This window comes from Glycine max, chromosome 18 (assembly GCF_000004515.6).
Source record: "Glycine max cultivar Williams 82 chromosome 18, Glycine_max_v4.0, whole genome shotgun sequence".
NCBI classification, from domain to species: domain Eukaryota; kingdom Viridiplantae; phylum Streptophyta; class Magnoliopsida; order Fabales; family Fabaceae; genus Glycine; species Glycine max.
In genome coordinates, this window is record NC_038254.2 from 46,168,547 (window position 1) to 46,195,458 (window position 26,912).

The following is a 26,912-nucleotide window of genomic DNA, read 5'->3' on the forward strand; positions in this document are numbered from 1 at the left end:
TTTCTGCTGATCCTCTAACACTCACGTTCTTCCTGCCTTTTTTTTTTCGCGTGATGGTCTACGGGGGAAAGGGGGGATTTAAGCAAAGCAAACCGCAGTTCCCATTGGCGGTTTCGGGAAACACCAAGTCGCCGGTGCTGTTGGCGACTCCCTGCAAGTTCAGAGCCTCGGAAATGGCTTCTGTGGCTTCTGTGCCTCTGCACCCTACGTTCGTAGCCTTGGAAATCGCCAGTCAAAGCTGCGATTTCAGCACAGGCTCGAAATCGCCAGCTTCACCGGCGGGACGCTCCTCAACCTGAAATCGCCAGCCGCAGCAGCGGGTTGCCGTCCACGTGTCCTGTGCCCACGAAGTCGCCAATGAAGGTTGCGTTTTGCATGCAAAATCCATGCAAACCACGTACGAAACAGCACCATGCCAGAAATTCTTTCAAAACGGCCCCATTTGGGGAATAAGTTTGCAAAAGGAGACTAAATGGGGAAATTTGCCTCCGGATTTAGGTGGCCATGACTTTATACTAGTGTTAGTAAAACTTTTTATTTCAACCATAAAAGTAAAAATTTAATTCAATATAGAAGCTTCTCTGTTTAATTATGTCCTCTTTATGATGATTTTATTGGAAATAACTTAATTTGACAAACTATTGAATTACTTACATTAATTTATTTATTAATTTTTAAGGTTAAATCATGTATTTTTTTATTATGATTTTAATTAAATCTTTTAGAAAAGAAAATAATTTATTTTTTTGTCTTTCTAAACAAGAAAATGAGTTACAAGATGAAAACATATATAAAATTATTTTCACTAAACATAAACCAAATGGACCTGCAATATCTAGTACGTTATTTTAAACAAAACTAATTTTCCAAATTATGTATTAGTACATTATTTTTAGATATAACTTAATATTTTACAATAAAAAACATATAACTTAATATTTTAAATTGATTCTTAATCTGCTAAGGTGATATTTAAATAATTTAACATTTAAACAAATCATTATCAATACTCATAAATTGATTGACCCAGACTTGAACATGGGTTCAAAACCAAACGTCCCTCAATGCATTAGACAAAAGGGTAGGGTTGCTATAGTCCACGTGGCACTAATCTGTCTAACCTATCTACATGGCACTAGACTGTTTAACCTGTCCACGTGGGACACAGGGTATAGAAGATGATCAAACAAAGAGAGTGACACTCTGCTCTGTTTTCTCTGAATTTCTAACAAGAGAAAATAAACAAATTCAAAAAAATTAAATTTTTTGTATGAAAATTTTCACCTACTCCTTAATTTTCCAATTATAAATAAATGGGTAGAGCAACCGTTTCATTTACAACATTTTTATCTCTCTCCGCGTTTCTTTAGCAACCATCGTTTCACGTGTCCCTATCTTCCCTTGCTCTGTTCTGTTTGCTCTGTTTGTTTCCTAGGAAAAGAGAAAAACCTCAATTGGGTTCCTTTATTTTATTTTTTTTCTTTACTCTTATTAAGGTTGTTGTTCTTAGGCGGTATTTGGTGTTTCTTTGTGGGGTTGGTAAAAATTTCAGCTTGTTTGAAGGGTTGAGGCAGAGATTGTTAAAGGGTGTGGTGGTAGTAGAAAAATGGAAGGAAGGAAAAAAATGGGTTCTTCTTCTTCTTTCACTTCTGAGCTCTTTGGGTCTAACCAGTTCCAGAAATCTTCTGCTTCTGGGATTTTTGAATCTATGTTTCCTCCACCGCCTAAGGTGTGATGTTTGTTTGGTTTGATTTTTCATAGTTCAATTCAGTTTAATCTCTGTGTTTGTTATGTGCATTTCATGTTTTACATGAAAGTTTCTGTTTTGTATTTTTACTGGCTTTGTTGTTCTGCTGCTAATGGTCTGTGATTTAATGCTTCATGTGTCATTTAGCAAATCCAATTTCAGCTTTTCAGCGAGTTTAATTTATGTACAAAAGAAACAAACAGTGAGCATCTTCGTCATATTGCCGTTTCATCATCATCATTGCATATGGACGTATGTTGAAACAGCTCTGAGGTTTTTCTTGGTTGTGATGATTCAGGTGTTAGGGAGAGGTTCTCTGTGCTCCGAAGTGAGTGGAAAAAGTTCCAGTGAGGGGTGGAACTACAAATTTGGTTAGTGTACTCTGTTTTTAGACACTCTTCTTACACGCAAAGTTTTAAATTGCAGTTGCATTTGTGATTTTGTCGCGTTCCTCAATATTGCAACAAATCTTGATGTTGCCGTCAAAATCGCGGTTGCAGACCTTTTTTAAAACCTTGCTTACAACTTTCAAGTTTTGTTACGTTTCTATAAATTTTTGGCAATGATTAAAAATGTAAGATTATGTCTCAGTTATGTTCTATTATATACTGCCCTTGTGAACCACTAGCTTCGTCTAGTGGTGGGGGTTTTGAAGTAGCATGCATGAGTTCATAGGTTCAAATATCGGTGCAACCATTGTAACACAAAAAGAAAATACTTTGTTCAGACGTTTCCTTTATTATGTCTCAGTTATATGCATATTGCAGCCTTAGTGTGTCCTTGATATAATTCCCCGAATTACTATACATTGCAGAGTCCTGAGGGTCAGTTATATTAAGAATTCTTGTCAATAATTTTTTTTAAAATAAAATTTAACTAGTTATTAGTTAAGATACTTGCAAAGCCCTATACAGATGAAATGATATTTAATGGATATGTGTTCAATAATTTAATTCTTCAATAGCTTTAGATCATTGTTAGACTACTAAGCTAATTCCAAGAAGTAAAGGAATGATGAGGATAACAATTCTGTTTTATTCCATTGCCTGAACGATATTTATAGAAGATTACAAGCAAAGGAAGTGCTGTTGCCAAACATTGGCCAGCTGCAATAACACTGAAAAATAAAGGAATAACAGAATTAGTGGATGGGTTGTTATGACAGAATTGGTTGATAAGGCAGTGAGAATATTCTGTTGCCTTGTCCTTTTACTGAGCTGGGACTAAACGTAGTCAATGAGGTGTATGGACCTCTTGAGGGTCCTCTCGGTCTGCTAGTGTGCTCCTAATTGGTAGGATTGCTAACAATCAGTCTGTTGAGAAACAAATAGTATTGCTTTTCAATTTTTCTTTTCTATTAATACAGATTACATCAGCATGGGAAATCATGGTGAAACTCAGAACACAGCACAAAAGGATATGAGTTCTATATATCAGGAACAAAGACTTCAACCATGTCAACTTAGCTCATCAATCCATTATGGTGGCCAGGACATATATTCTTGTCCTAAGAGTACACAAGATTCAGGATACAACTCTTTGGTGATTACATTTATTATTCTTTATAGTTATACTTTAGTTATTTCAAAACCATACTACCAAAAGACCATAGTAGATGTGTGTGATTGAAAGCATTCATTGGGCTGATTTATACTGTAAGCTTTGCTATTTCAAATCAAATGTAAATATTTTTTCATTGGAAAGATGAGTTACTCGATAGAAATTTGCGGAGACCAAATTTCTTTAAAGCTGGATGATCATGTTAAACTGAGCCCTGTATAGAATTCAAGACAAATTCATATATATATATATACAAGAATGATTAGTTGTTATTTGGGTTTATTGTATTTTATTTGGTTGATACTTTTTCATACTACTAGCAACACCTAACATGATTTTTTTATTTAGCTGTACAAGAAAGATGGGGTTGAAGATGATTTAGGAAGTAACCTGTGGCAAGGTAAGACATATATACCTATCTAAGAGATTTGTAGTGTAAATTTTGCAATTGGTTTCTACTGGTCTAGTCTTCTGTCACAAGTTTCTCATTCACTTTCTGTCTTGTGCAACTGTCTATCCACAGGGGGTCCCTATTATTAAGATCACACTTGCCAAAGGATATGCTCCTTAAGGTATACAAGTTTCTTATAGCCTTAGCCAAATGGTACTCTAGATATCTGATTAATATTCCTTCCCTTCAACTTTTACCTCTTAGGTATAGTTTATTTGAAATCTAAGAAGCCTTTGGAAAATGAAAAAAAGGATTATGAAGAGGGTTAGGCCAAATCAGAAACTAGAAGAACCAACATGGAATTACCTCATCCTACCCTCCAATTCAGGGGAGAGAGAATAAAGGGAAGGAGACAATTACCTCCATAGGTGATAAGTGTCATGAAATACACTAATTGTGTGATTCAGTAATATATTTAGGGTGGAGTATATTTCATGCAAATCCAGTAAATTGTTAATGTTCCATTGTGATTTAGGCATAGTGTGTAGATTTATAAATTAAATTGTGTTAATTCTCCTAAATTTGTCAGTTTTTTTATAATCATGAATTTTAGGAAAACTTGAGTGAAGATATGTAAATAGGCAGCCTACCCTCTTCAACAATTGCATAACATAGAAATCATAAGGAAAAAAGTCAAAAGGAGAGGGGTTACAAGGACCTTATCCATTTTGAACATGTACATTTAATTCCATATACATTTGACCATGTTTCTGCACTGCTAATCATGTTTCCTGTTTTCCATGTTACATCTTTTGATTTTATAATTTGTTATTAATCAGTTGCATGCATTTGTGCAGGTAAATAGGAGGATAGTTTAACAGTATAGTCCATCTTTTGTTGCATGGACAACAAGTTATGAATAGTGAGAACGTTGTGGATGGCTAGTTGCTTTCTCCATCCAAACAACAGAATCACAATATGAACCTATAGTTAGTCATACGCATTTCTTTTCATTTACCTGTAAAGAGTATAGTATTCGAATCAGTGGTAATGTAAGAGTTGTATGGTATGGTATGGTATGGTATAGGAATTATATGCATCATCAGCTACTCTATTATTATGTGGCTGAGACTCTCAAGTTTTTACTTTTACTTATATGGGAGAAACCCTCTTTTACTGGTTTCCCCTCTACTTAGTATTTCAGATGTGATTAGTGAGAAATGATCATTTATGACTATGCACATGTATCATCAGCTTGCACTTATGAGTGATGTGGCTGAACTGTAGTACTAGTTTACTTTATGAGTGAAGTACCCTTTACTGCTTACAACTACAAGTTTATTTTTGGTTTTGATTTTATCTTCTTTTTCTGACCAAGAAGCTTAGCATGGTTTTTTGTGCTTGCTGGCAGTATATTTTGGCAGGCTGATATTTTTACATCAATTTTTTTACTCCCTCTTTTCCACCCTTCCAAAAATGTCATATTTCATGATGGAGGGAATATATAGAAAGTAAGAGGGCAGATATGTGACACTTCATCAGTGACTGTAAGGGAGGAATTGGTTCTACTAAAGTGAAGTCTGAGAATAATAATCATTAATTAAAAAATTAATAGTTGAGATTCTAATTAATTTTAGATTTTGCTAATTCTTATATATATGTATATGTATTTTATTTTATCACAAGTTTTTATTTTTATTTTTATTTTTAACAAATCATTGTGTGTACATTTCATTCTGTAAAGTGGATTTCCTCATTTCCTACTTTAAAAGAGCCAAACCTGAAAAAGGAAGTGTTAAAGACTTGTTGTAGTTTGGAATTTTCACGTATGCACAGTCAGCATATTAGAACAGTCAGATCAAATTAAAGATTGAACAACTCGTTTGGGTAAATCAGACTTTAAACTTTTATGAGATTTTAGTTGTTTGATCTTTGTTCAACGGATTCAATTTGTTGATTACGTGAGTGTGTGAACAATCTAATTGGACCGAATCCGGTTTACTATGGACTGAGACGTGAAATAAATAGTCAGTGCATTTTAGCCCATTAACTTTTTCATGTATTTGTTTAATTACTACATCTAAAGGTCCATATTCATTGTGCATGAAAGACAAGTATCACACTAGTTAATTGTTATACGCACTTCAAACTTCAAATAACTAACAAGTGAATAACTAACAAGTGGTTAGTTGAAGTGAAACTGAACTAGAAATTTTGAAATGAGTCCTGTGAATAAAAAAACAAGGTTAAGAGGAAAGATTTTAATAAAAATGATCAGAGGTTCTCTAACAGATAATTTGCAACAATAACATATTACCAAAAAATACGCACCCGAAATGGTTTTTAAAATTTTTAACTTGAAAATTCACACTGACCAAATCATCCCACCTATCGAAGAACTATGTCATTTGCATTTCCTTTTTTCACGTGATTAAGTCATGCTAATGTATACATTCTTCAGTTTATGCCACCGTGATAGATTCTTAATCTAAAGTCATTGTTGCTGCACATTGATGGGTAGTAGATATTGCAGTACTGGGAATAATAAAGTACTCATGAAAAGAATCGAAAGCCATAGTTAATTATTGGTTCATGAACCATCTTTGTACTCCATGGAAGGCAAGAAAATGCCACGCACTGCTACAAGTTAAAACACCCCTAAGGTGGGGGCATGGTCCACCACCTAGCACGCATATTTATGTAGAGTAACAATTCGGTTCCAAAATAATATTATTGAGTCTCAGTTAATGTATTCTGTCCAAAACATAAATTCATCGTCCATCCTTATCCATCGATGTTGGAACATGACCTCTAGCGGTCACTGTCTCTGGTCGTTTAGAAGATTCTTTTTCCTTCTACCCTCTTCAAAATGTTACCATATTTAATTCTTGATAGGATACCAAAGTACCACAATTAAATTTAATAATAATTTATTATTTTTTATTCATAAAAATAAAAATAAAAAGACATCTAAAATTTATAATTTAGGCATCTTATTTAATCACTTGTGCTAAACTTGTTGGATAAAATAACTCATAATGTATATAACTAACATTTTACTGTGTCAGTGTCATTGTAATTTCAATATAGAATAAGCCCAAACTCATCGTTGAGAAATAAGCCCAAACTCTCCTTTTAATATTCTTCCATTCCAAGAAAATGATTAGGGGGGAAAATAGATTCCATTTTTATGTACTATATGCTATTAAACTTTTTCAGTGTATCACCCGTGTTTGACCTAAAAAGTTGGGATTTTAACTCTCTTAGTATTAGATTCTTCTCAGTCAAATCATCAAAAGATTTTTTTTTGTTTATTTAGAATTAATAAGTCATTAATAGATAATATTAAATATTATAACAAACTTAATTGGGTAACGATGATCAAAAGATTTTGTTAAAACTTAAAACAGTTAAATGTTTGAGTAGGCACATGAAACACCGAAAGTACATGTTTTATTATAGGGTACACTAGTGAGCAGCTAGCTCTTATTCACTAGAAAGTTACAAGACGATACAACAAACATGTAGTCACAGTTTGTAGTAGCCAACAGCCATAGTGCACTTACGCCCTGTCATCTTTGTTTTCAGCAACAACCTCAACTCTTTCAAGGCAGAGTGTAAGCTGCAAAAAAGTACCATTTTATATGAGAATTAGCATATTGCAAGATAAAACAAAAAAAAAAACAAAAAACAAAACACATCTGGCAAATAAATGAAGAGGAATATTAACAATAAATTATTTGAAACCCTGTTTAATACCGGTGATGTTTTTATTCATAAAATGTTCATTATATTTTCTGTCTCTCTATATCCTCCATCTTATTCTATATTTTTCTCTGTTCTCTTTCTGTTTCTCTCCTTATTGGAAAAATTGTTGTGTGACTAGCATTATTCTTTTAATATATTATTTGTTATTTGATGTAATTATATATTTATCTTCACTAAATAATTTGGCTCCATTCAATCTCTTTTAGGGTGTGTTTGATAATAAGAAGAAAAAATAGGTGAGAAATATGATGGGTAAAAAATAAATAAAAGAGTTAAAATAACATTGTTTGGTTTAAAAAAAATAAAAAATAAATAGAAAGAAAACCATAGCATTTTTCTACTTTTGAACCATGATAAGCCAAAATCATTCATAAACTTGTTATGGTTTATTTCCTCTCATATTTTTCTATTCTACCAAGCATACTTCATTTCTTATTACCTTTGTATTTATTGTTCCCGCTAAAGCGGGGTCATAACGACACCTCATTGATAGATATAACACTTCTAAAGTGAGAGAAGATACACTATAGAAGTTATAGAGTATGTGTAATTATTGATTAGAATATACACTTTTAATTATGTTCATTTAATAGTCTTGTTTTAGCAAAGTAGTAGTGTTACTTAAGTAACTCCCTTATATATAAAGAAGGGGTACGTAATCAAACTTACGTCCACACTTGTAACCAACAGGGCGATTAGCCAGGTTGCAACGCTTGGGGATGGTGACAGCAACTTGAGGGTTGACACCAGCCATTTTGGCTGTGTTGGAGAGCAGAACTGCACAGAGGCAGCTTGGGTTCTGCCCAATTTTCTTCACCTGAGCACAGCAACTCTGAGAAACACTAGCATTCTCATCTTGTGCTGCTGAGGCACATGGTGCAAGCTTATAAGCCTCATTATCTGGGGTGGTAGATTTCCCACATTCACCAGCACTCTCCACCCCTGCAATAGTACTCACAAGCACCACAAACCCAACAAGGCATAGCAACTTCACACAATAAGTACAACCCTCCATTATTTCTCAATATTATGCTTATGTCTCTCTATTAGTGAAATGTTTCTCTGTTGATTTCACAATGCAATAACCCCTTTGGCTCTCATGGGGTTTTATAGCCTAACATGCTCCAAAAAAGTGCTTGGCCTTGTCACCCTCTGATTAATGGAGCTTGCACTAGGACAAAGGGTGAGTTTTATTATTGCACCACTTAGGAACATAAAGCAGGTGTAAACACAATTTTGCTCCACTTATTTGTCCAATCAAGGTAGGTGTGTCTTTGCCAACACAATTCTTTTTGTTTTTCTTACTTCCAAATGTAGCATTATCCACAGTGTGTAAATTAAGACAGCAATGTTGTGATGCCACCTCATCTCCTCAATCAAGTGCAGCACCAATAAACATTTTAAAAACTTGTGTTGTGACCAACTTTATATGCCAACTACCACCGGCCGTCAACACAATAGCTAACGCTAGTTACACTACACTCTGTGGAGTAACATAACAAATCAAAATACTCACCTTATTTATAGCTTAAAAGTACTATAAAATACATTCAAACTATCATGCATCTTGATACAAATGTGACTCACTGAGAATAAGCACAAATATTACGCAAATGTTTAATGCGAATGATGATTTTCTTTTTGCATGAATGAAACATAAAGTGTTTACAATAACTCATATATATGCTTAATTAACTAAATTAGATCTTCTTGAATTTGAATTACATTTCAAAAAAACAATTTTGATCATAGTATTGCCGTTTGGAAGGCTATGATGGATGCATAAATATGGTAAGAATATGAAATCCGATAAGTATATAATATAGTGATATCATTTTTTAATTATATCGAATATAATACGTGCATAACATAAGTTTAGATAAGTATAAAGTTCATTAAGTATAACAAAACATATAAGATGTAACTCCGTAAATTAAAATCAAGAACATACTTTTTCCATATTAATAAAGCTAATATAAAAATTATAAATCATTACCTATATTGTCTACAAACAGAAATAATATGCAATTTCGTTTCCTTCTTAATTTAAAGAAGGCAATATCCATTTCTACTTCATTATAAGAAACAGGGCTTTTACATTTCTCTCTTATAGAGACTTCTATATCTATATATATGTATATATACACAGTGACGAATTAAAAAATTTGTTTAGTGAGAGCAAAAAAATAATCCAAAATATTTTGTTTTTTTTTTTTACAAAATACATAATTTCATATGCAATCTCCACTTGCCTTCATTTGTTTAGTAGGGCAACACTATTTTTTTGGGAGGCAAATTGTTTTTCATTAAAGTTTTTTCAAGTAAAAAAATTGCTTGTGGGGGAATTGCCCCTATATATATATATATATATATATATATATATATATATATATATATATATATATATATATATATATATATATATATATATAAATCCTTCATAGGTGCACTTCAGTGAAATATTTTCTGGATACATTTTCAGTATAGATGCATGAAGCAAATGTATGTATGGTGCTTTCATAATAGGTAGGTCTTTTGCAACTACAGCTGTAATTGCATCCTGTCCGCAATTTTGACATTCGCGGTGCGAATGAATTTGTAACTTTAAAATTATGAATTAAATGAATAACGTCAATTAATAATTTTATTTTATGTTTTTTAAATGAAAGTGATCTTTTAGAAAACTCCTACTTGTATATGTTCATAAAATATTCTTAAAAGAGCACCGACTAGAATTTTTTTTTTAATCAAAAGATATCCTAGGATTTTTTATTTGATACTCAACAAATCCTCATACCATCAAGTTGGCTCATTTTGGGTTAAAATGATACATCCACTCGACTCCATGCCTAAGCTAGAAATTTTGTAAATGTTCAATAAAATATTCTTAAAAGAGCACCGGCTAGGACTTTCTTATAGAGACAATTTGAAGCTATAATATAAAAATATATCTCTGGCATCCCAAATAACAAAGGGCATTTGGTCTAGTGGTATGATTCTCGCTTAGGGTGCGAGAGGTCCCGAGTTCAATTCTCGGAATGCCCCACTTTTTCCGTTGATTACTTATTAAATCACCGCATGAATGCAAGCACTATGATTCCCACTTTCCGTTGGCATTTGAAGTTTTTCTTTATTTCTCACAAATTTTCTAACCTGAAAAGGTAGTTCAACTACAACTTCGTATCTTTTATTCTTTTTGTATCCTTCGAAGTTCAAAGTGGTTTAGTGAAGCTGAGTTAGTGGGAATGAACATAATATAGAATACCTCTCTTAGAGGCATTACATTACTACCATAAGTAAATAACAAAAAGCACTATCCACTCTTAACTATGAACCTTCTACATATTTCATATACATACAATGATACAAAAACTCAAAGATGTGAAAATAAAAAAGGCCAGTTGAGAAATGCCTCGGCTATAAAAGATGAATAGCCTCACACATGCCATTTCCAGTCCAAGATACTTGGACTGGCAGCACCTTCTGTGCAGGCACTGGACTCGACATCTGTTTCACATGTTGTCACTTCATCAAGTACATTTGATTCTGAATCTTGTTTCTCAATTGAAGTGTCACTGTCCTTCCCTTTTGGATCAATGCTAAGAAAATCAGTCAAAGACTTCTTGACCCCTGACCCTCTTTGGGGAAGGTTGCTGTAATTGATGAGCGGGGACTTCCCACCCTTGGCAGGACTACTAATCCCATGTGCTGGAGAAAGGGTTGGCGTGCCGAAAGCCGATTTGTATGGAGTGCCTGGGACAGGCACTGAGTGTGGAACTGATATACTCTTGTGAGTAACAACACCAACTTTTGAGAGAGATGAGATTTTATCTGAATTTTTGGTCAAGTCGTCTACATAGAGCACATCATCAATTCGCGCTACCAGGTTAAATGCCAAACTCTCTAGAACTCGAGAGTAGCTCTCCAGGATGGCTTTGCCAACATCCTAGACAACATAAAATTTGAAGGACTAAGATCAAGGTCTAAGACATTCAAGAAACAATGGACTTTATGGCTCAAAAATAAAAATAAAGGTAAAACACCATTCCTGTCCTTGAAAGTGTATAGTGTTGTATATTAGTCGAAGTTAAAAAAAAAAAAAAAGTAATTGAAAGTGCAATCTGTCAATCACTTTAGTCCAATATTCAAAAAGTCAGGTGATTTAAGTGATACTATTAATATATGTTTAATGATTAAGATGATAATATTTAGTTAAGTTTAACAACTTTTTTAACATCTTAAAGACTTGTTATGAATTTCCTTAGTTCTAGAGACTAATGTGCTTTACACTTTCAAGGACTAAAATGGTGTTTTAACCTAATAATAATGAATGCAAACCTTGTTGTATTGGATTTTGCTCATATCCAAGGCTGTTTGAGGGAGACCAGGAAAACGCTGCTTTAAGGAAAGCAAAAGGCTTTCTGCTCTCTCAGCAAACAAATCCCTTTTGTCTGCATCAACCATCAGATCCTTGACCATTTCCCATGATGTTCTTGAACTAGACCTGGCACTGATACTAGCAGGCTTGGAGTTGGTCCTTTTGCGCCAAATATACATGGAAGCCTCGGCTCGGTTCGCAATCTCTATAGCTTGATGCTCAGAAGATAAATCAAGGCAAGCTAGCAAGCACTCGGGAGAAAAATGATCTGATGTGATGTAACGATAAATAACATCCCCCAAGCTTACTCTAGCATTCTGCAAGAAAGTTGGATTAGGAATTAGACCATTACGCCATTTGCTCTCTTCAGGCTATAAGATTTTGAATAGATTGGGATCATTGTTCATTCATATCATACCTTTGGAAGAGATTCCAAATAGGACTCAGGAATGTCCATTTCCTCTAAAGTAATGCTATTAATGGCCATTGCTGCTTTTAATATTTGGTTTGTGCAATCGCACTTGTGTTGCAACTGCTTCCTTGAGTTTTCGTTGAGGCCACATGGAGGCACTCGTGGTACAGGAAGCCACCATTTCTCCTCTTGTCTCTGAAGTGCTTGTCGAAAAGAGGATGGACCATCAGCATCTGGAGCTAGAACCCCTTGGTCTATATACCAGAACTCTGTGTCAACAAAACTATCTAGAATTTCCTGTGAAAAGACAAAAGATTTAGAATGGACAAATTCTTGAAACTGAAGTAGTGATGTACATTATTCAATGTTGTAAAACTTACAAGAAGCATGTTATCTAATTTTCGCAGAGCTGGAAGATTGACATAAAGATCTGAACGTGGACGGCAAGTCATGACCTGATTCACATTTCAAAAACAATGTTAACCATCAACAAACTATTTGTCCATCCCCCTTTCCTGAAGCAATGCTAACCTAAAAAATGAAGCAAAAAGCATGGAGGAAAGAAAAAAAGCAGATTTTCGGCCACATCACACAAAAATCCGTTACTTTCAATGATGATATGAAATACACAGTCAAATAAAGGATCAAAGTTAAGTGCAATCCAAAGATCTGTTTATAGCATATGAACCAATCAAGTAAATTTCTATAGTACAGTCCATTCTTCTGAGACATAGAAATGAGTTAATATATACATTTAATTCAAATAAACTAAAACTAGACTAAGCAAGGCGACTTTGAGGCATGAGGATACTGTGTTAACTAACCTTTCGCATACATTCAACAAATTTATGCACAAGTATCTTTTAAAATTGATCTAGATCAAGTAACTTGACCAAGTCACATGAAATAAATTAATGTAGAAATAAATTAATGCAGAAATAAACTATGAGGATACTTTGTACAAATGAAGTAAAATATGCAGCTAATGAAATAAACTAAGACTAGACTGCACAAGGTGATTTTAAGGATACGGTCTTGTGGCATCCTGATCCAATGTACTAACATGACTAACCTACAGTACACATTTCAAGCACATGTATCTTTTGAAATTTATCTAGATCAAGTAACTCACTTAACCAAGTCACATAATTTTGCATTGCTTTCATCCAACTTCAATTTACATGCCACACAGAGTCATTTTGCATTGTATTTAAAACCTACTGGCATAACTTAATATGAAGCTTTCACATTCAATTACAGTTTATGATTTACGTACAGGTGACAGCACAATTTCAATTATATCGATGACCAGACATCCAGTCATTCATAAACCTTTTGGGAAAGGAAAGGGGATATTTTTCTGCGTCTCTTGGCTTTCAAATGCCAAATAAGAGTTATTTTTTGTAACCAAAAAATAAATCAAACATAAGTGCATATTAAAATTATTTGCACAATTGTACCTCAAGCTTGCTTCCATCTGGAAAGGTCTGCCAATTAGGTGTCAATTCAACTATATGATCACTAACAGAAAGAAACCACTCTATCTCTCGTCGCCACATTGCTTTCTTCTCTGAACGCAGGGGCTCTAATCTCCAAAGTTGGCCAAAGAGGGTAGCTGCAAATTCAGCAAAGAAATGAACAACAACAATCAAAGTCAAGAATAGCAAATGAATAAAATTCACCACACCAATTAATAAAAAATAAAAACACAGTAACTGCTTCAAGTGTGCATTTTGCATACCACATAGATTGGTTATGGCATTTGAGATAGCCAAGGCTGTAGCGACCCCATTTCCACAACCTGACATATCTTCTCCAAGTAACAATTTTGCAAACCTCTCCTTCATCATCTCAATCTCTACAAGTGAGAATGAAAATCAAATCTCATCATACTGATATCATCAGAGAGGATCATAGATAGTAAAAATTTAAAAAGATAAAATGTATTTTATGTCCCTCAACATTTGGTCGAAATTGGTTTCTCCAACATTTTAGAAACAAATTCTTGTATTTTCAGAAATGTACTGAATTTCATCTCTAGTAGTCAAAACGAAATATAAGGTCAAAGACAAAGTCCATCATGTTTCAAAAATACCACCAAAACAATTGTTTTCAAAATGTAAAAACTAAAATCAATTTTAACCAAATCTGGAGGGACCTAAAAACACATTTTACAGAAATAAGTAGATTGTGTGCATAAAACACTCCTTGAATACCTGGTGAGGCTGAAACTCGTTTCTCAAACTCCTTATTCTCCAACACCAAGTGCTTCTTCTCACCATCTTCACTTCCATGAGGACTAGCACAATCAGATGCAGCAATTTCCTGAACCGGCCACCCCACAGAAGGAGATGAAGAAGAGTCCTCGGTGCTACTCCTACTATGCTCCTCATGAGTGGTCTCAGATGACAAAAACTCAGAGCTGAAACTGCTCTCACGACCCTTTTCTTCAATCAAATCAGCAAAAGTTTCTCTCTTGGCACCATTTTCACTTCCTTTATTACTCTCTTCAACAGCCTCAGTACTATTCTCAGCCAAACTCAAACCCTCCATTACAGCAGCAGCAGCTTTCCCTTCTAAGAAGAAGAAGCATAGAGGACAGAGGTGTTAATCACCATGCCATGATGGTATTGAATCCTCCTCAAGCAAAACCCTTTTTGTGAGAGCTGAACTCTGAAACACAAACTTGTAAGAGATTTAGACACCCAGAACACCAGAAAGGAAAATGGGTTAGGATTAGTGGACCTTCTACTGAGCCTCACCAAAGGGGCACAATGCTTCTTCTGATGTTGATGTTTGGTTTGTTCTCTCACTTCTTGTTGGGTGAAAGTACTATCCATACGTTGTTAACTTAAAAACCATGTTTTATGTCTGGTCGTGAGGAGAGGGAGAGAGAGAGAGAGGGAGCACAAATTCTGGGCTACCTCTGATTGTTTACTTATATTTCAAGGGTAACTCGGGTTTTGTCCCAAAAACATTATGTGAAGTACGAGACAAAAAAACTTGTTGATCTCATTTCATAGTTTTGTTATAATGTTGAAAAGTAGAAATAATATAATTTATAGGTTAAAATTTTCTTTTCGAATAGAAAAATTGAGTAATATTGCACCTTACTGTCTTCAAGCATGCACCATTAATACGAGTTACCCAACAGTAAAATTCCTTTGCGTCTGTCTACCGATGTGACATGTTTCTGAGCTACAGCTAACTGAATAACAGTAATAATAATACATCAATTATTTTGAAAACCAAAAAGTTAAAATATCAAAAGAAATAAGATGGAGAAAATCTTAGAACTTGAATGGTTTAACTCAACTATCATTGATTTTGAGGCTAATTCAACTATTTTGGTCTTCATTTGTAGATGTATAATCTCCAACAGAAAATAATAATAATAATAATATTGGAGCTGCTATATGTATTATGTACATAAGTTAGTGCTTGAAAATCTTTCCATCTCACCTCGATTCCAGGTTTAAACTTTAAACTAGGTGTATGGTTCGGATTTGGAACTATTCAAATTATTTTTGGAGTCTTCATTTCTGATAACAGAGGGAATAATGTGAAATCTATGTTGTAATACAAGGACTAAATTGTCAGTCACAAATGTTTAAACAGGCCATAATAAGGTTTAGTTTTAGTTTACTGGTCAATGTTTGTTAGTACGCTTTTACTAAAGTATCCAAATCAAAAGGGAATTAATAAATGTCAATGTTTTCAAAAATATAATAAAGAAGTGTCATGGGAAGTCGTGTAAGCGACGGATCTGGCTATAATGTCTACCAAATTTATGCTTTATTTTGTTCATAATAACTCGTTAACTACTACTACACCCCAAAGAGAAAAACTAAAATTTAGTATTCCAGCCCAGTTAATTAGTCATACTGATTTTAAAATTACTAGTAACTACTATTGCATATTAGAGTAATGTCTTCACTTTGCTCTTTGCATTGCCTACGCTCCAACATGTACTCCTTCGTCGATCAATAAAGTCACTCAACAAATTGTGTCCTGAAATCATACTTTTTGACACTAGTTACGGTCATAAAGGGCTAAGAAAAATTGGATTCTCTTCAAGCACAGCTAATTTAAAAGGAGAACAATTTGAAATTGTTTGGCTCTTGGAAGGCAGTGTTAAATGTTAGCAATGCATAGGGAAGTTTGTCTCCAAGTGCCTCACATGACCTGGGGAAACCCAAGGATTAGAAAGTCATTTAGCAAAAGTAATATACCCTTAGAAATGTTCTAATAATTTTGGAGTTCCATAAGGAATATTACCAAACTGCCAAGAGGGTGCATTGATATAGCTATAGGGGTGTTGAGTTAGCTTGGTAATTTCAAGAATCAAGATATAGCTATACTATTATTTTGTATTTTTCTTCCTCTATCTCCCAGTATGTTTCTTCTCTAGGTGGAGGTCTTTTTTTTTCGTTTTTCTTCTCTAGATGTCATTGACGTTACGGCACAAATGGCCACTATTAGACAGTGAAATTGACGTCATTGTAAAGAGAAGAACTCCATGGTCAATATGACCAATACTTTGTTTCTAAACAATATTAAAAGAAAAAACAATCAAATCGTGCAACACCCGAAAGGGCACAAACAGAATTAAGAAAAAACACTTATAAATCCGAGTGAAAAAGACATCAGTTTATTAAGTTAGTTGCAGTTAAGATCTGATCAAATCAAAGCACTTCAAATTTCAAATCATGATAATAATAACAATAATAATATCATTCAATTACATATTTCTTACGTTCCTTTCAAGGCTTTTCCTAGTAACAAAACTAACATACATAATTTTCTCATTTATTCATGATAGCGGTTGTTCCAACAGAATTTGCCAAGTGAAAAAGAAAGAGATCCCTCCAACGGCTAGCAAGTAGCAACTATGTTGATGTGGACTAAACGTTTGAAAACCTTGAGAGGGAACCACAAAACTTAAGCCTCAAGAATTTTGAGTTTGCATTAAAGCTAGCCTTATTTACTTTCTCGCTTTTCCCTTTTTGGTTTTTCTTCTTTACTTACAAGTTCTCAAAGCCATGTATTTAGCTTATTCCTTCTTTTGATTTGAACCAGCTTCAATTCAAGTTTTGAATGAAGGGTTAAGAGAAGAGGGTGCTCATTTCTTGCCTCTTCTAACTTTTGGTTCTATTCAATGTGGAAGGTGGTAAGGGCATAGGCACAATGGTGTGAAAAGCATGAACAATTAAAGACGAAATGACTTCTTCTAGTCTTTTGAAATTTGAATATGAAAGAAAAAGTGATGAACGAAACGCTCAGAAATTGACCAACAATATCCAAAATCTGGACAACTTTATTAATACAATATTACCAATAATGAACTTAGTGGGTTTTGCAGATGTTTTGTTGTTGAGCCCTAAAAGGCCCAAGGCTGTTCAGGTCCATCGGACTATATAGGATGGGAAATTCCAGGGCCACTCATCTAGAACCGTAAAGCTTCTTGGGAAATTGCTTCCTGCACCCCACATGAAAATTAAAATAACTGGAAAGGACAAAAACACCCTTATATATTTCACACACCAAGCAATGATTGATGTCGCCTCCATTCCAAGCAACCACCAGCACCGACACTGGAATGGGTATTTCCTCCTTTGTCTAGAAATGCCAGACAATTAATTATCAAAAAATATAAATTCAGAATTATGAAATCATGCATAATTATGGGCTAAAAGACAATGTTCTGGACTGGGTAATTTAGAATACAAATGTATTCCAAATTACTCAATCCAATCCAAGACATTGTTTTTTAGCTTCTAGATTCTGGAATTATGATTTCATAATTTTGAAATGAGTAATCCAGAATACAAGTCTAGAACATTTTTTTTAGCTTTTGAATTTCAGATTTTGGAACTATGGTTTCTTAATTCTAAAAAGAGTAATCTAGAATACACTTGTATTATGGATTACTCAATCTGAAACATTGTTTTTTAGCTTATGGATTCCGGAATTTTGGTTTCATACTTTCAAATTGAGCAATCTAGTACACATTTTTGGAATACCAATCTATTCCAGAATTATCAAACCATAACTCTAGAATCCCAAATTTGGAAGATAAAAAATGTGTAACTTACAGATTATCCAATGTGGTGTACATTATTGGTTGTCAGTGCTTTGAGTTAACGTGGTTGGAGCGATGGAGGTGGAGGAGATTGTGGCGGTGAAATAAGGAAGGAGAGGTGTGATAGAGTGGAAGACAGGGAAAGGAAGATAGAGAGAAGAATAGGGTGAGCAAGGGGAGAGGAAAGAGGGGAGAAGGGTAAGTTGAAGATATTAAAAATTTTGAGGGTGCAAGAAGCAAAGACCAACTTCTGTAAAGGCATTATCAATTAATAGTGGATGCATATGAAAGACCGAGTAAATAGATTAGCAAGATCGAAGTAAATAAACAAAGTGGTTTTTAATTATTAGGGTACAGGTTAAGAAGTTAGAAGTAAAAATATTTTTATTGGAAGATCAAATATTATATTGTTCATGATCTTTTTTAAGTTTCTCTTTTATTTATTCAATAAATATTTTTCTCTTTTAGTTCCTTAATCAATACCTAAAAACACTAATTAACAAGGTTTTATTAATTTTATGTTTCTCTACAAAAAAAAACTCAGAGAACAAAACTAAAGAAACAAATAAATAAAATTTATATTCAATTGGCACCGGAAGTGTACATAGTTACCATGTTATTTTGATTTGAGTGAATTTGAAAACAAATATTTTAAGCAAGATTTTCAAATTTAAGCTTTATAAATAAATAAAAAATATGATTAGAAAGAGAATTTCTATCAAAAATGATAAGTTAAGTTTTCTAATAAAAGTTAATGATCGATAAAGTTAATAATAACATGATAAATAAAAGTAATAGAAAGGTTGATTTTATTGGAAGAGAAAAAATTTTAATCAATTAAAATAAATTAGGTCAATTTGATTTGGATATGAAAATTTATCAACTAACCCAATAAAAGTTAGGTTGGTTCAGTTTAAGAAATCAGGTTGATAATTTATAAATATTCTTAGCATATTAATTAAAAAATATGAAGGAAACAAAATATGCGAGCACATTCATCCGTGGGTTTCTTCTTGATAGGGAAAAAACCGTGCATTTGCCTCTTTATACATGTCTCACGTAATCTCTTACATCATCACTTTCCACGTTTGTGTACTAAGAATCCTCTTGATAGGGGAAGGTTTCTTAGTATTTTTCTAGATCCTTCTCATGGTAATCCGCATTCTCATACATCACAACTAATAGTCTAAGATTTTAATATAAGGGATCAATATAAAAGATTTACTTCTTCCGGACTTAAACATAAGCATCAAAAAAAAAATTAAATATAAATAAATATTAACTAACTTTTATCATAATATTTTTATTATATTTTTCATTTAATAAAATTTTATTTGCGATGAATCATTTATTATTCTATATTAAATTCCCAAAAATCTTTCAAAATGAATCCCTTAGTTCCAATTTTTTTTACCAGTAACTTCCTTCTAATTAATCATAATGTGTAGTACTAATAACTTTTCTCTTTCATATATAAAAGTTACAGGTTATATTTTTTCATTAACACATTTCTTCCTTTGTTTAAATCCCAAAAAAATGAGAATATCATATGAATAGTTTGATGGACCCTCATTTGATCTTGCCATTGACAACGAGTGCATGGTTCAAGATTTGATTAAAAATGATGCTAAACTAGAGTTTGAAGATTTGTCACTTCTTATTGTTGAAGATTCAATGGATAAGGAAGAGAAAGGTGACCACATTCAAGACAACTTATTCTCTCATGAATTCAAAGTTATTTCTGCCCACAAAGAGGAGGTCACAACAACAGAAACTGAGTTATCAATTGGGGTCGGGATTGGAGGTGAAGCATCTGTCAATGAGACCGAAAATCATTTTGACCTCAACAAAGTGCATGTTGATGGTGTTGAAGAATGTGTATTAGTTTTGAATAAATTGCTAGCAGAAGGAATGGACTTAGGATTTGAGAGTGAAGAATTGAATAAAGAAAGGATTTAACGAGATGATGAAGATTTACTTAGGGTTGTTATATTATTAGTTGTAATTTGAAAATTGGTGCTAAAAATGCACGAGAAAAAAATCATTTTTATTTGTGACGATAATTTTTTTGTATGGTGATTGTTTTAGCTTTAGTAAAAATTATATGACATTATGTAATAGTAATATTATAATACTCTTAGAATGCATCATATGGCTAAAGGAACTTTTACAAAGGATAATTTCTAAAAGTAAATAAACTAGCAGTTAGTTATATGCAAAAGTCCTTTGGTTTGAAAAAAGACAAAATCACTTGAAGGGTACAATAACATGCAAGTGCATGGTACAATAGTATTTAGGTCCCATGCCAATTTACTTGCTAGCATCCTTTTAGTGCTAGTTGATTGCCTTTGAATAGTCCACATAGTCAAAGTTGTTAACCTGCATATAAATTTTTACAAACGTCAAAATTCTTTAATTAACCAATATGTTTTGTAATTTAAATATAAATTTATATAGTAATAAGTTTCATACCTTATTCAATGTTGTTTAAGTATTCTTCAACTTCATGAACTAATTGTCAATCACATTTTAGGTAGTTCACCTTTAGCAAACATTGCATCTTTCTTTGAATGAGGGATTTTATAATTATTTGATCTTTTTTTCATGATATCAATCATACATGACTGAATAGTTAGGAAAAAAAAATTCGACCTTTGCTAGAAAATGCTTCATAAGATTTTTGCATAGCCTCAATAAGGTCATTGACTGTCATAGACACTTCCTTTTGCTGCAACGATTGAATTACGCTAAAAAAAAACCCAAATCTAGTGTATTTAAATCAGGAGAATTAGGTAGTTGACAAGTTAAATGCACATTAAACCCATCTTTGGTAGCTACTCTACAAAATTCCTCGGCATCTTCTCGTGGCCATTTTTCTTTGATAGTTGGTAACACCTTGTTAATTAAGAACATTCGGCTAACTTCTTTAGTGATAGAAGTAATTGGTTTTGTTTCAAGTGTCCCCGATGCTTCATTAGCACTTGACCTTTTCGCAGCAATTTCAATAACTAGAGGAAACATGCTAATTTTTCCATTAAATTTTCCATTGCCTTCATCATCAAATCTAGGCCTAGCCACCGCAACCAAAAACATGACCTTGCCAATATAGTTTTTGTTTTTGCATGTGCAATATGGATCATCCTCAGTTGCAAGTAGGTAAAACTTTGAAGATTTTGGGCACATGTAAAACCATGTCTCATCTATATGCACAACATTATGCATGGATTTAAACATTGGATCATGAGGAATGCTACTTTCCTCAAGCATGGACAAACAAAATTTAAGTTTGGCTTTCATATTACTATCCTTCAATTGTGGCTTTAATGCATTTGAATGTTGAAACAAAACCCTTCTATAAGATATTTCGTCAATGTTGTTTTACTTTTAACCCCTAAAGCATATGCTAGACCTTGAAGAGTGCTCCGCTTAGGTAAGGAAACATCACACACTTTCTCAAAATCTATCTCAATACTTTTTCGACCACAATTTTTGGCTTTCAAGTGGCAAACATTACCTGTTAGTTTCAATTGTTTCTAAATCCGATAAATAACATCTTTAGAGACCAAACTAGAAAGAGCCACTTGTTTAGCAAAGCCATGATTAAGTTTTCCATTCTTACTTGAATTAATCAAAATTCGACAAATAATTTTCCTTTGGTCGTTATCCAAGAAAACATGTTGCCTTTTAGATGGCCCCTCTTGTTGAACAATGTTTTCTTCTACAACAAAATTAAAGAGAGACTAATTAAAATCAACAAAACTAATTAAACATGGACCAATTCATTAATTTTTAAAAAAACTAATTAAACATGGACTAATTCATTAAAATTAATAAAACTAATTAAACAGGGACCAATTCATTAAAATTAAAAAAACTAAAGAGAGACTAAATCATTTAAATTAATAAAGATAAATAGAGACTGATTAAAAAAACTAATTAAACAGAGACTAATTCATTAAAATTAATAAAATTAATTAAACATGGAATAATTCATTAAAATTAAAAAACTAAAGAGAGACTAATTCATTTAAATTAATAAAATTAAGGAGAGACTGATTAAAACTAATAAAACTAATTAAAATGAGAATAATTCATTAAAATTAATAAACTAATTAAACATGGACTAATTCATTAATTTTTTTAAAAAAAAAACTAATTAAACAAGGACCAATTCATTAAAATTTAAAAAACTAAAGAGAGTCTAATTCATTTAAATTAATAAAATTAAAAAGTGACTAATTTAAAAAATAATTAAACATGGACAAATTCATTAAAATTAATAAAACTAATTAAACAGAGACTAGTTCATTAAAATTAAAAAACTAAAGAGAGAATAATTCATTTAAATTAATAAAATTAAAGAGAGACTAATTAAAATCAATAAAACTAATTAAACAGAGAATAATTCATTAAAGTTTATAAAACTAATTAAACATGGACTAATTCATTAAAAATAAACAGGGAATAATTCATAAAAATCAATAAAACTAATTAAACAGGCACCTACAATTAAAAGAAATAAAGTAAGACTTATTCATTTAAATTAATAAACAAAATTTTGCATCTTCAACAGATGTTTTAGCTTCTTCTTCTTCATCCGCGACGATGTTGTCTTCATTATCATTATTAGAAAGCATATCTTCATAGTCACTTCTACAAACATTTCCATTCCATCCATTGTTTGAATCATATTGGATCCTTTTAGTTGGAAGTCCTTCATTGGAGTCTATCAATGACGCTTCATTGTTAATGTCATTCAAATCATTGTATGGGATATTTAAATCAACATCGAAAGGCAAGATTTGAATATTTGAATGAAATGACAAAATATTTTGAATTAGTAAAACATCATATAACAAAAATGAGTAGTATAAAACAATATTAAGATAAATAAGCATAAAAAATGTAAAAGTTACTGCACCGAGAGTGACTTTGTCACTATCTTCTTCATTGTCCCTAGTGTGTTGGGTTTCATCATTTGAAATTGGTTTGTTGCATTCATCATCAAACCATCATCCTTTCCATGAGTGTTTAAATCAAATATCAAGAGTCATTTTATCAAGTTAACGCATCAGTGCTCCAACATGGATGTTTAAATAAATCCTTGCAAATGGATTACTTAAGTCTAAATGAAGTTGAACAGCTAATACGGAGAAGTTGTAAAGTGCACTTAGCATTTATCTTTGCCGCCAATATATTTTATAAAAATAAAAATATCTGCCGCCAAAATTTTTTATCACTAAATGAAAGAAATAGAAAAGGTAAAGGAGAGTTACTAAGTCACAATATTTCATCTCTTATCTTCTAGGAAATTAATATTGGTTGCTCATTCACATGTGAACAATACTTTATTGTATCTTTGATGAATTAAAGACCAATGGGTCACTAAATTAAATGTTATTCTATGAGTAATATTATGAATGGTATTTTAGGAAAAAAAATATTTTAAATGAAATTTTTTGAATTAAATGTTATTAATTGAAATCCTTAAAACAATTAAATTTGCTTATATTTAGATCTGGAGAGTATTACTCAGAAAAAATATTTAAAATTTTACATGCATGACATTTATAAAAAGTTTAATATATAACTAATATTTTCTTATGAATAAAAAGAAATATGTAATTGTGTTAAGCATAAAAATGATACTAATCAACAAATGTAATCAACACATAAACGTTTAAATAGTGATATCAAAAGGAGAAGAAAGTAAAAAAATTTCATTTAAATTAAGTGAAAAAAAGCATATTATTTGAAATATTTTAAAAATAAATACTTGATTCACACATGAAAAATTCTAAAAAAATGCTTAATTAAATGAATTACACATGATAAATACTTAAATAAGTTAATTAAGTATAGATATATCATAAAAAAAAATAACATACATTTAGGATGTAATGACACAGCCAATAATTATAACTAGATATTTAAACAATAAAAAAATCACAGGGATAAAAAATGCGAGATGAAAAATGTTATAAGCCTAATAAAAGAAACTTATAGCACAAAGAAAGAAGAGCTAGTAGCAACAATGGAAAAACTTGTGATCTGTGAAAGTCAAAAAAGTATATAAGAAACTAAATAAAATTATCAAACAAAAAAAAATTAAAAAATAAAGAAAATTTATTTTCACTTTAGATAAAATATATGAATAAAAAATTATTAAAGAGAACTGGGGAATTAAGAAGAGGGGGACAAAAAATAATTTTATACATGATATTACTAATGTTTAGAAACCTTGGGGGGTCAAGGCCCTGCAGCTTCCAATTCCCTCCGCCTCTGCAACTAATTATGCGGCACCATCTATACATTTAATGGAATTAATACGCGGCAGAATTTTCCCAATTTTTTTCTTAGTTTCCCCACTATTGACCTGAATATAATTTAAGTATACCTTTTCTAATTGATCACGTCTCTGCTGAATACTAGTCCTACCCCTTGCTAGCTCTATAAAAGGAAAAGACCTTAGGTATCCATCACAGACAAATAAACAATATAGTTATTTTGAGTGAAGGTTAGAAGTGCTACAAACAATGGCAGCTGGTCAGGAAGATGTGAAGCTTTTGGGAGTTGTGGGAAGCCCATTTGTGTGTAGGGTCCAGATTGCCCTCAAGTTGAAGGGAATTGAATACAAATTTGTGGAAGAAAATTTGGCCAACAAGAGTGATTTGCTTCTTAAATCCAACCCAGTTCACAAGAAAGTTCCAGTTTTTATTCACAATGAGAAGCCCATAGCAGAGTCTCTTGTGATTGTTGAGTACATTGATGAGACATGGAAGAACAACCCCATCTTGCCTTCTGATCCTTACCATAGAGCCTTGGCTCGTTTCTGGTCCAAATTCATTGATGACAAGGTAACTCAGCTTTTCAAAAATCTTCTTATTTTTCTTGATTTGAGCTGATTTCCCCCCAAAGCATCACCTTTCATGACATGTGAAATCTTTGAACATGTTAGAGAACGCAATAATCAACAGCTATGGGCTAATTGTTTTGTAAAAAAATTACTAAAAGTAATGTGATTTCTCAAATCAGGTTTTTGGTGCTGCATGGAAATCTGTTTTCACTCTTGATGAGAAAGAGCGTGAGAAGAATGTTGAAGAATCATTGGAGGCTCTTCAGTTTCTTGAGAATGAGTTGAAGGACAATAAGTTTTTTGGAGGAGAGGAATTTGGGTTGGTAGATATTGCAGCTATTTTCATAGCATTTTGGATTCCAATTTTTCAGGAAATAGCAGGGTTGCAGATATTCACAAGTGAGAAATTCCCTAAGCTCTACAAATGGAGCCAAGAGTTCATGAGCCACCCTGTTGTGAAAGAAGTCCTTCCTCCTAGAGACCCACTTTTTGCCTTCTTCAAGGCCCGCTATGAAAGTCTTTCTGCTTCAAAATAGACTTATTTAAGATATTTGTTGAGTTATGGCTGTTTGAATTTCATGTCAAATTGATACTAGCTATATGTAAATCCCTGGAAGAAAAAAAATCTTAGGATCTTGTTTCCATTTTAGCCATTTTAGTTGATAAAGAAATTCATTTTTTCCAAATAAGTTTTGTAGTGAGAAGCCTTTGTCTTCCTTTATAAAATCCTTCAACATGCATAATGTTATTCGTAGAGAGACTTAGAGCAGCTAGTAGTTACTACCTTGAAAATTTTGCTTCATTTCGAAGGACAACGTATATACTGCTATGTAAATTTCAGCCATATAATTATTTGTCTCTCGCTGACTTAATGTTGTTCGAATGTGATGTCAAGTTGACACTTAAAGTTATATGTAATGTGATATTTCCTAAGTTCTCTTTTGCTTGCCAGCAACATGAAAAACTGTGTGAAACGTAGAATTTATAGTTTATTGAGATAAAAGAGCCGAGTCAAATAATTTTTTTTATGGTGTGACTCTCAGACGCATTTTAGCTCCCTATTCTCCGAAAAACCACAAGTTGAGATTGTTGACTACTGAAAAGTCTCAAAAGCTCCACAAAAATGGAGTCAGGATTCACCAACCAACCATCCCAATTTAAGAATAATTGTGTGAACTACTTGTCGCTCATTGAATTTCATTTCAAATTGATACTTTACGTAATTTAGTAACCTGAGATATTAGGATATCTCAGGAAAAAAGAATCCTAGGATCTTGTTTCCATTTTGGTCATTTCATAATTAAAGAAACTCTTTTTTCTTGATACAAATTTTGTAGTGAATGCTTTTGTCTTCCTTTCTTAATTAAGACGAAAACTGGCGTGCATATCAAGCACCGTGGGAAAGAATTTATGACCGTCATATATAGTTATTACAAGTACAGAATTAAGGCATTCATGATAATTTATAATATAAAATTTGAGAATCCATAATTAATGTAAGATTTTTTAACATATTTTGTATTCACTCACATTTTTTTTAAATTTTTTTCAAAAGGTCATTTATTACATAACTATTTCAAGAAAACATGTTTAACTATTAAGTTCTTAAATGATGAATTATCGAAAAGTAGATGTATCTTGTTGATATATGTAGTATAAAATATTTTCTTTAAGTTTTCATCAACAATATAGTCTCATACTTGCACAGCCTTCGGATC

General features: G+C 32.5%; 4 protein-coding genes and 1 non-coding gene across 7 annotated transcripts; 3 read left to right on the forward strand and 2 right to left on the reverse strand.

Annotated features, from left to right (window-relative positions):
- The first annotated feature begins 1,331 nt into the window (after positions 1–1,331).
- Positions 1,332–4,935, forward strand: LOC100791771 (uncharacterized). The gene is made up of 6 exons (XM_006602552.4): positions 1,332–1,729; positions 2,046–2,118; positions 3,114–3,289; positions 3,656–3,707; positions 3,831–3,879; positions 4,556–4,935. The coding sequence occupies exons 1-5, from the start codon at positions 1,607–1,609 to the stop codon at positions 3,845–3,847; spliced, it is 441 nt and encodes a 146-aa protein (XP_006602615.1). The 5' UTR covers positions 1,332–1,606; the 3' UTR covers positions 3,848–3,879; positions 4,556–4,935.
- Positions 4,936–7,070: 2,135 nt separating this feature from the next.
- On the reverse strand, positions 7,071–8,546 carry LOC100305635 (uncharacterized). The gene is made up of 2 exons (NM_001251374.2): positions 8,136–8,546; positions 7,071–7,320 (listed from the first exon to the last, which is right to left on the reverse strand). The coding sequence occupies exons 1-2, from the start codon at positions 8,479–8,481 to the stop codon at positions 7,304–7,306; spliced, it is 363 nt and encodes a 120-aa protein (NP_001238303.1). The 5' UTR covers positions 8,482–8,546; the 3' UTR covers positions 7,071–7,303.
- A 1,893-nt stretch (positions 8,547–10,439) lies between these two features.
- Positions 10,440–10,511, forward strand: TRNAP-AGG (transfer RNA proline (anticodon AGG)). Its single transcript has one exon. It is a non-coding gene; the product is annotated as a tRNA-Pro (tRNA).
- A 207-nt stretch (positions 10,512–10,718) lies between these two features.
- Positions 10,719–15,204, reverse strand: LOC100792294 (rop guanine nucleotide exchange factor 7). Of its 3 annotated transcripts, none has more exons than XM_041011676.1 (8): positions 15,019–15,204; positions 14,473–14,929; positions 13,998–14,114; positions 13,717–13,871; positions 12,637–12,711; positions 12,263–12,553; positions 11,805–12,161; positions 10,719–11,412 (listed from the first exon to the last, which is right to left on the reverse strand). In XM_041011676.1, exons 2-8 carry the CDS (start codon positions 14,807–14,809, stop codon positions 10,903–10,905), a joined length of 1,842 nt encoding a protein of 613 aa, XP_040867610.1. In that variant the 5' UTR covers positions 14,810–14,929; positions 15,019–15,204; the 3' UTR covers positions 10,719–10,902. The 3 variants fall into 3 exon arrangements, with proteins under 3 accessions (XP_040867610.1, XP_040867609.1, XP_014626705.1); XM_041011675.1 differs by having other exon boundaries at positions 15,002–15,204; XM_014771219.3 differs by having other exon boundaries at positions 14,473–15,204.
- A 9,617-nt stretch (positions 15,205–24,821) lies between these two features.
- On the forward strand, positions 24,822–26,000 carry GSTU58 (tau class glutathione S-transferase). Its single transcript, NM_001250927.2, has 2 exons — positions 24,822–25,195; positions 25,374–26,000. Exons 1-2 carry the CDS (start codon positions 24,875–24,877, stop codon positions 25,728–25,730), a joined length of 678 nt encoding a protein of 225 aa, NP_001237856.2. The 5' UTR covers positions 24,822–24,874; the 3' UTR covers positions 25,731–26,000.
- Positions 26,001–26,912: the final 912 nt, after the last annotated feature.

Bases quoted from the DNA above. Each gene is read 5' to 3' on its own strand.
- GSTU58 (NM_001250927.2), top strand. From the start codon at position 24,875: ATGGCAGCTGGTCAGGAAGATGTGAAGCTTTTGGGAGTTGTGGGAAGC. The intron at 25,196-25,373 runs GTAACTCAGCTT...TTCTCAAATCAG, and splicing joins CCAAATTCATTGATGACAAG to GTTTTTGGTGCTGCATGGAA.
- LOC100791771 (XM_006602552.4), top strand. From the start codon at position 1,607: ATGGAAGGAAGGAAAAAAATGGGTTCTTCTTCTTCTTTCACTTCTGAG. The intron at 1,730-2,045 runs GTGTGATGTTTG...GTGATGATTCAG, and splicing joins TGTTTCCTCCACCGCCTAAG to GTGTTAGGGAGAGGTTCTCT. The intron at 3,290-3,655 runs GTGATTACATTT...TTTTTTATTTAG, and splicing joins ATTCAGGATACAACTCTTTG to CTGTACAAGAAAGATGGGGT.
- LOC100305635 (NM_001251374.2), bottom strand. From the start codon at position 8,481: ATGGAGGGTTGTACTTATTGTGTGAAGTTGCTATGCCTTGTTGGGTTT.
- LOC100792294 (XM_041011676.1), bottom strand. From the start codon at position 14,809: ATGGAGGGTTTGAGTTTGGCTGAGAATAGTACTGAGGCTGTTGAAGAG. The intron at 13,872-13,997 runs GTATGCAAAATG...CTGAATTTGCAG, and splicing joins TGCCATAACCAATCTATGTG to CTACCCTCTTTGGCCAACTT. The intron at 12,712-13,716 runs GTACAATTGTGC...AATGTGAATCAG, and splicing joins CAGATGGAAGCAAGCTTGAG to GTCATGACTTGCCGTCCACG.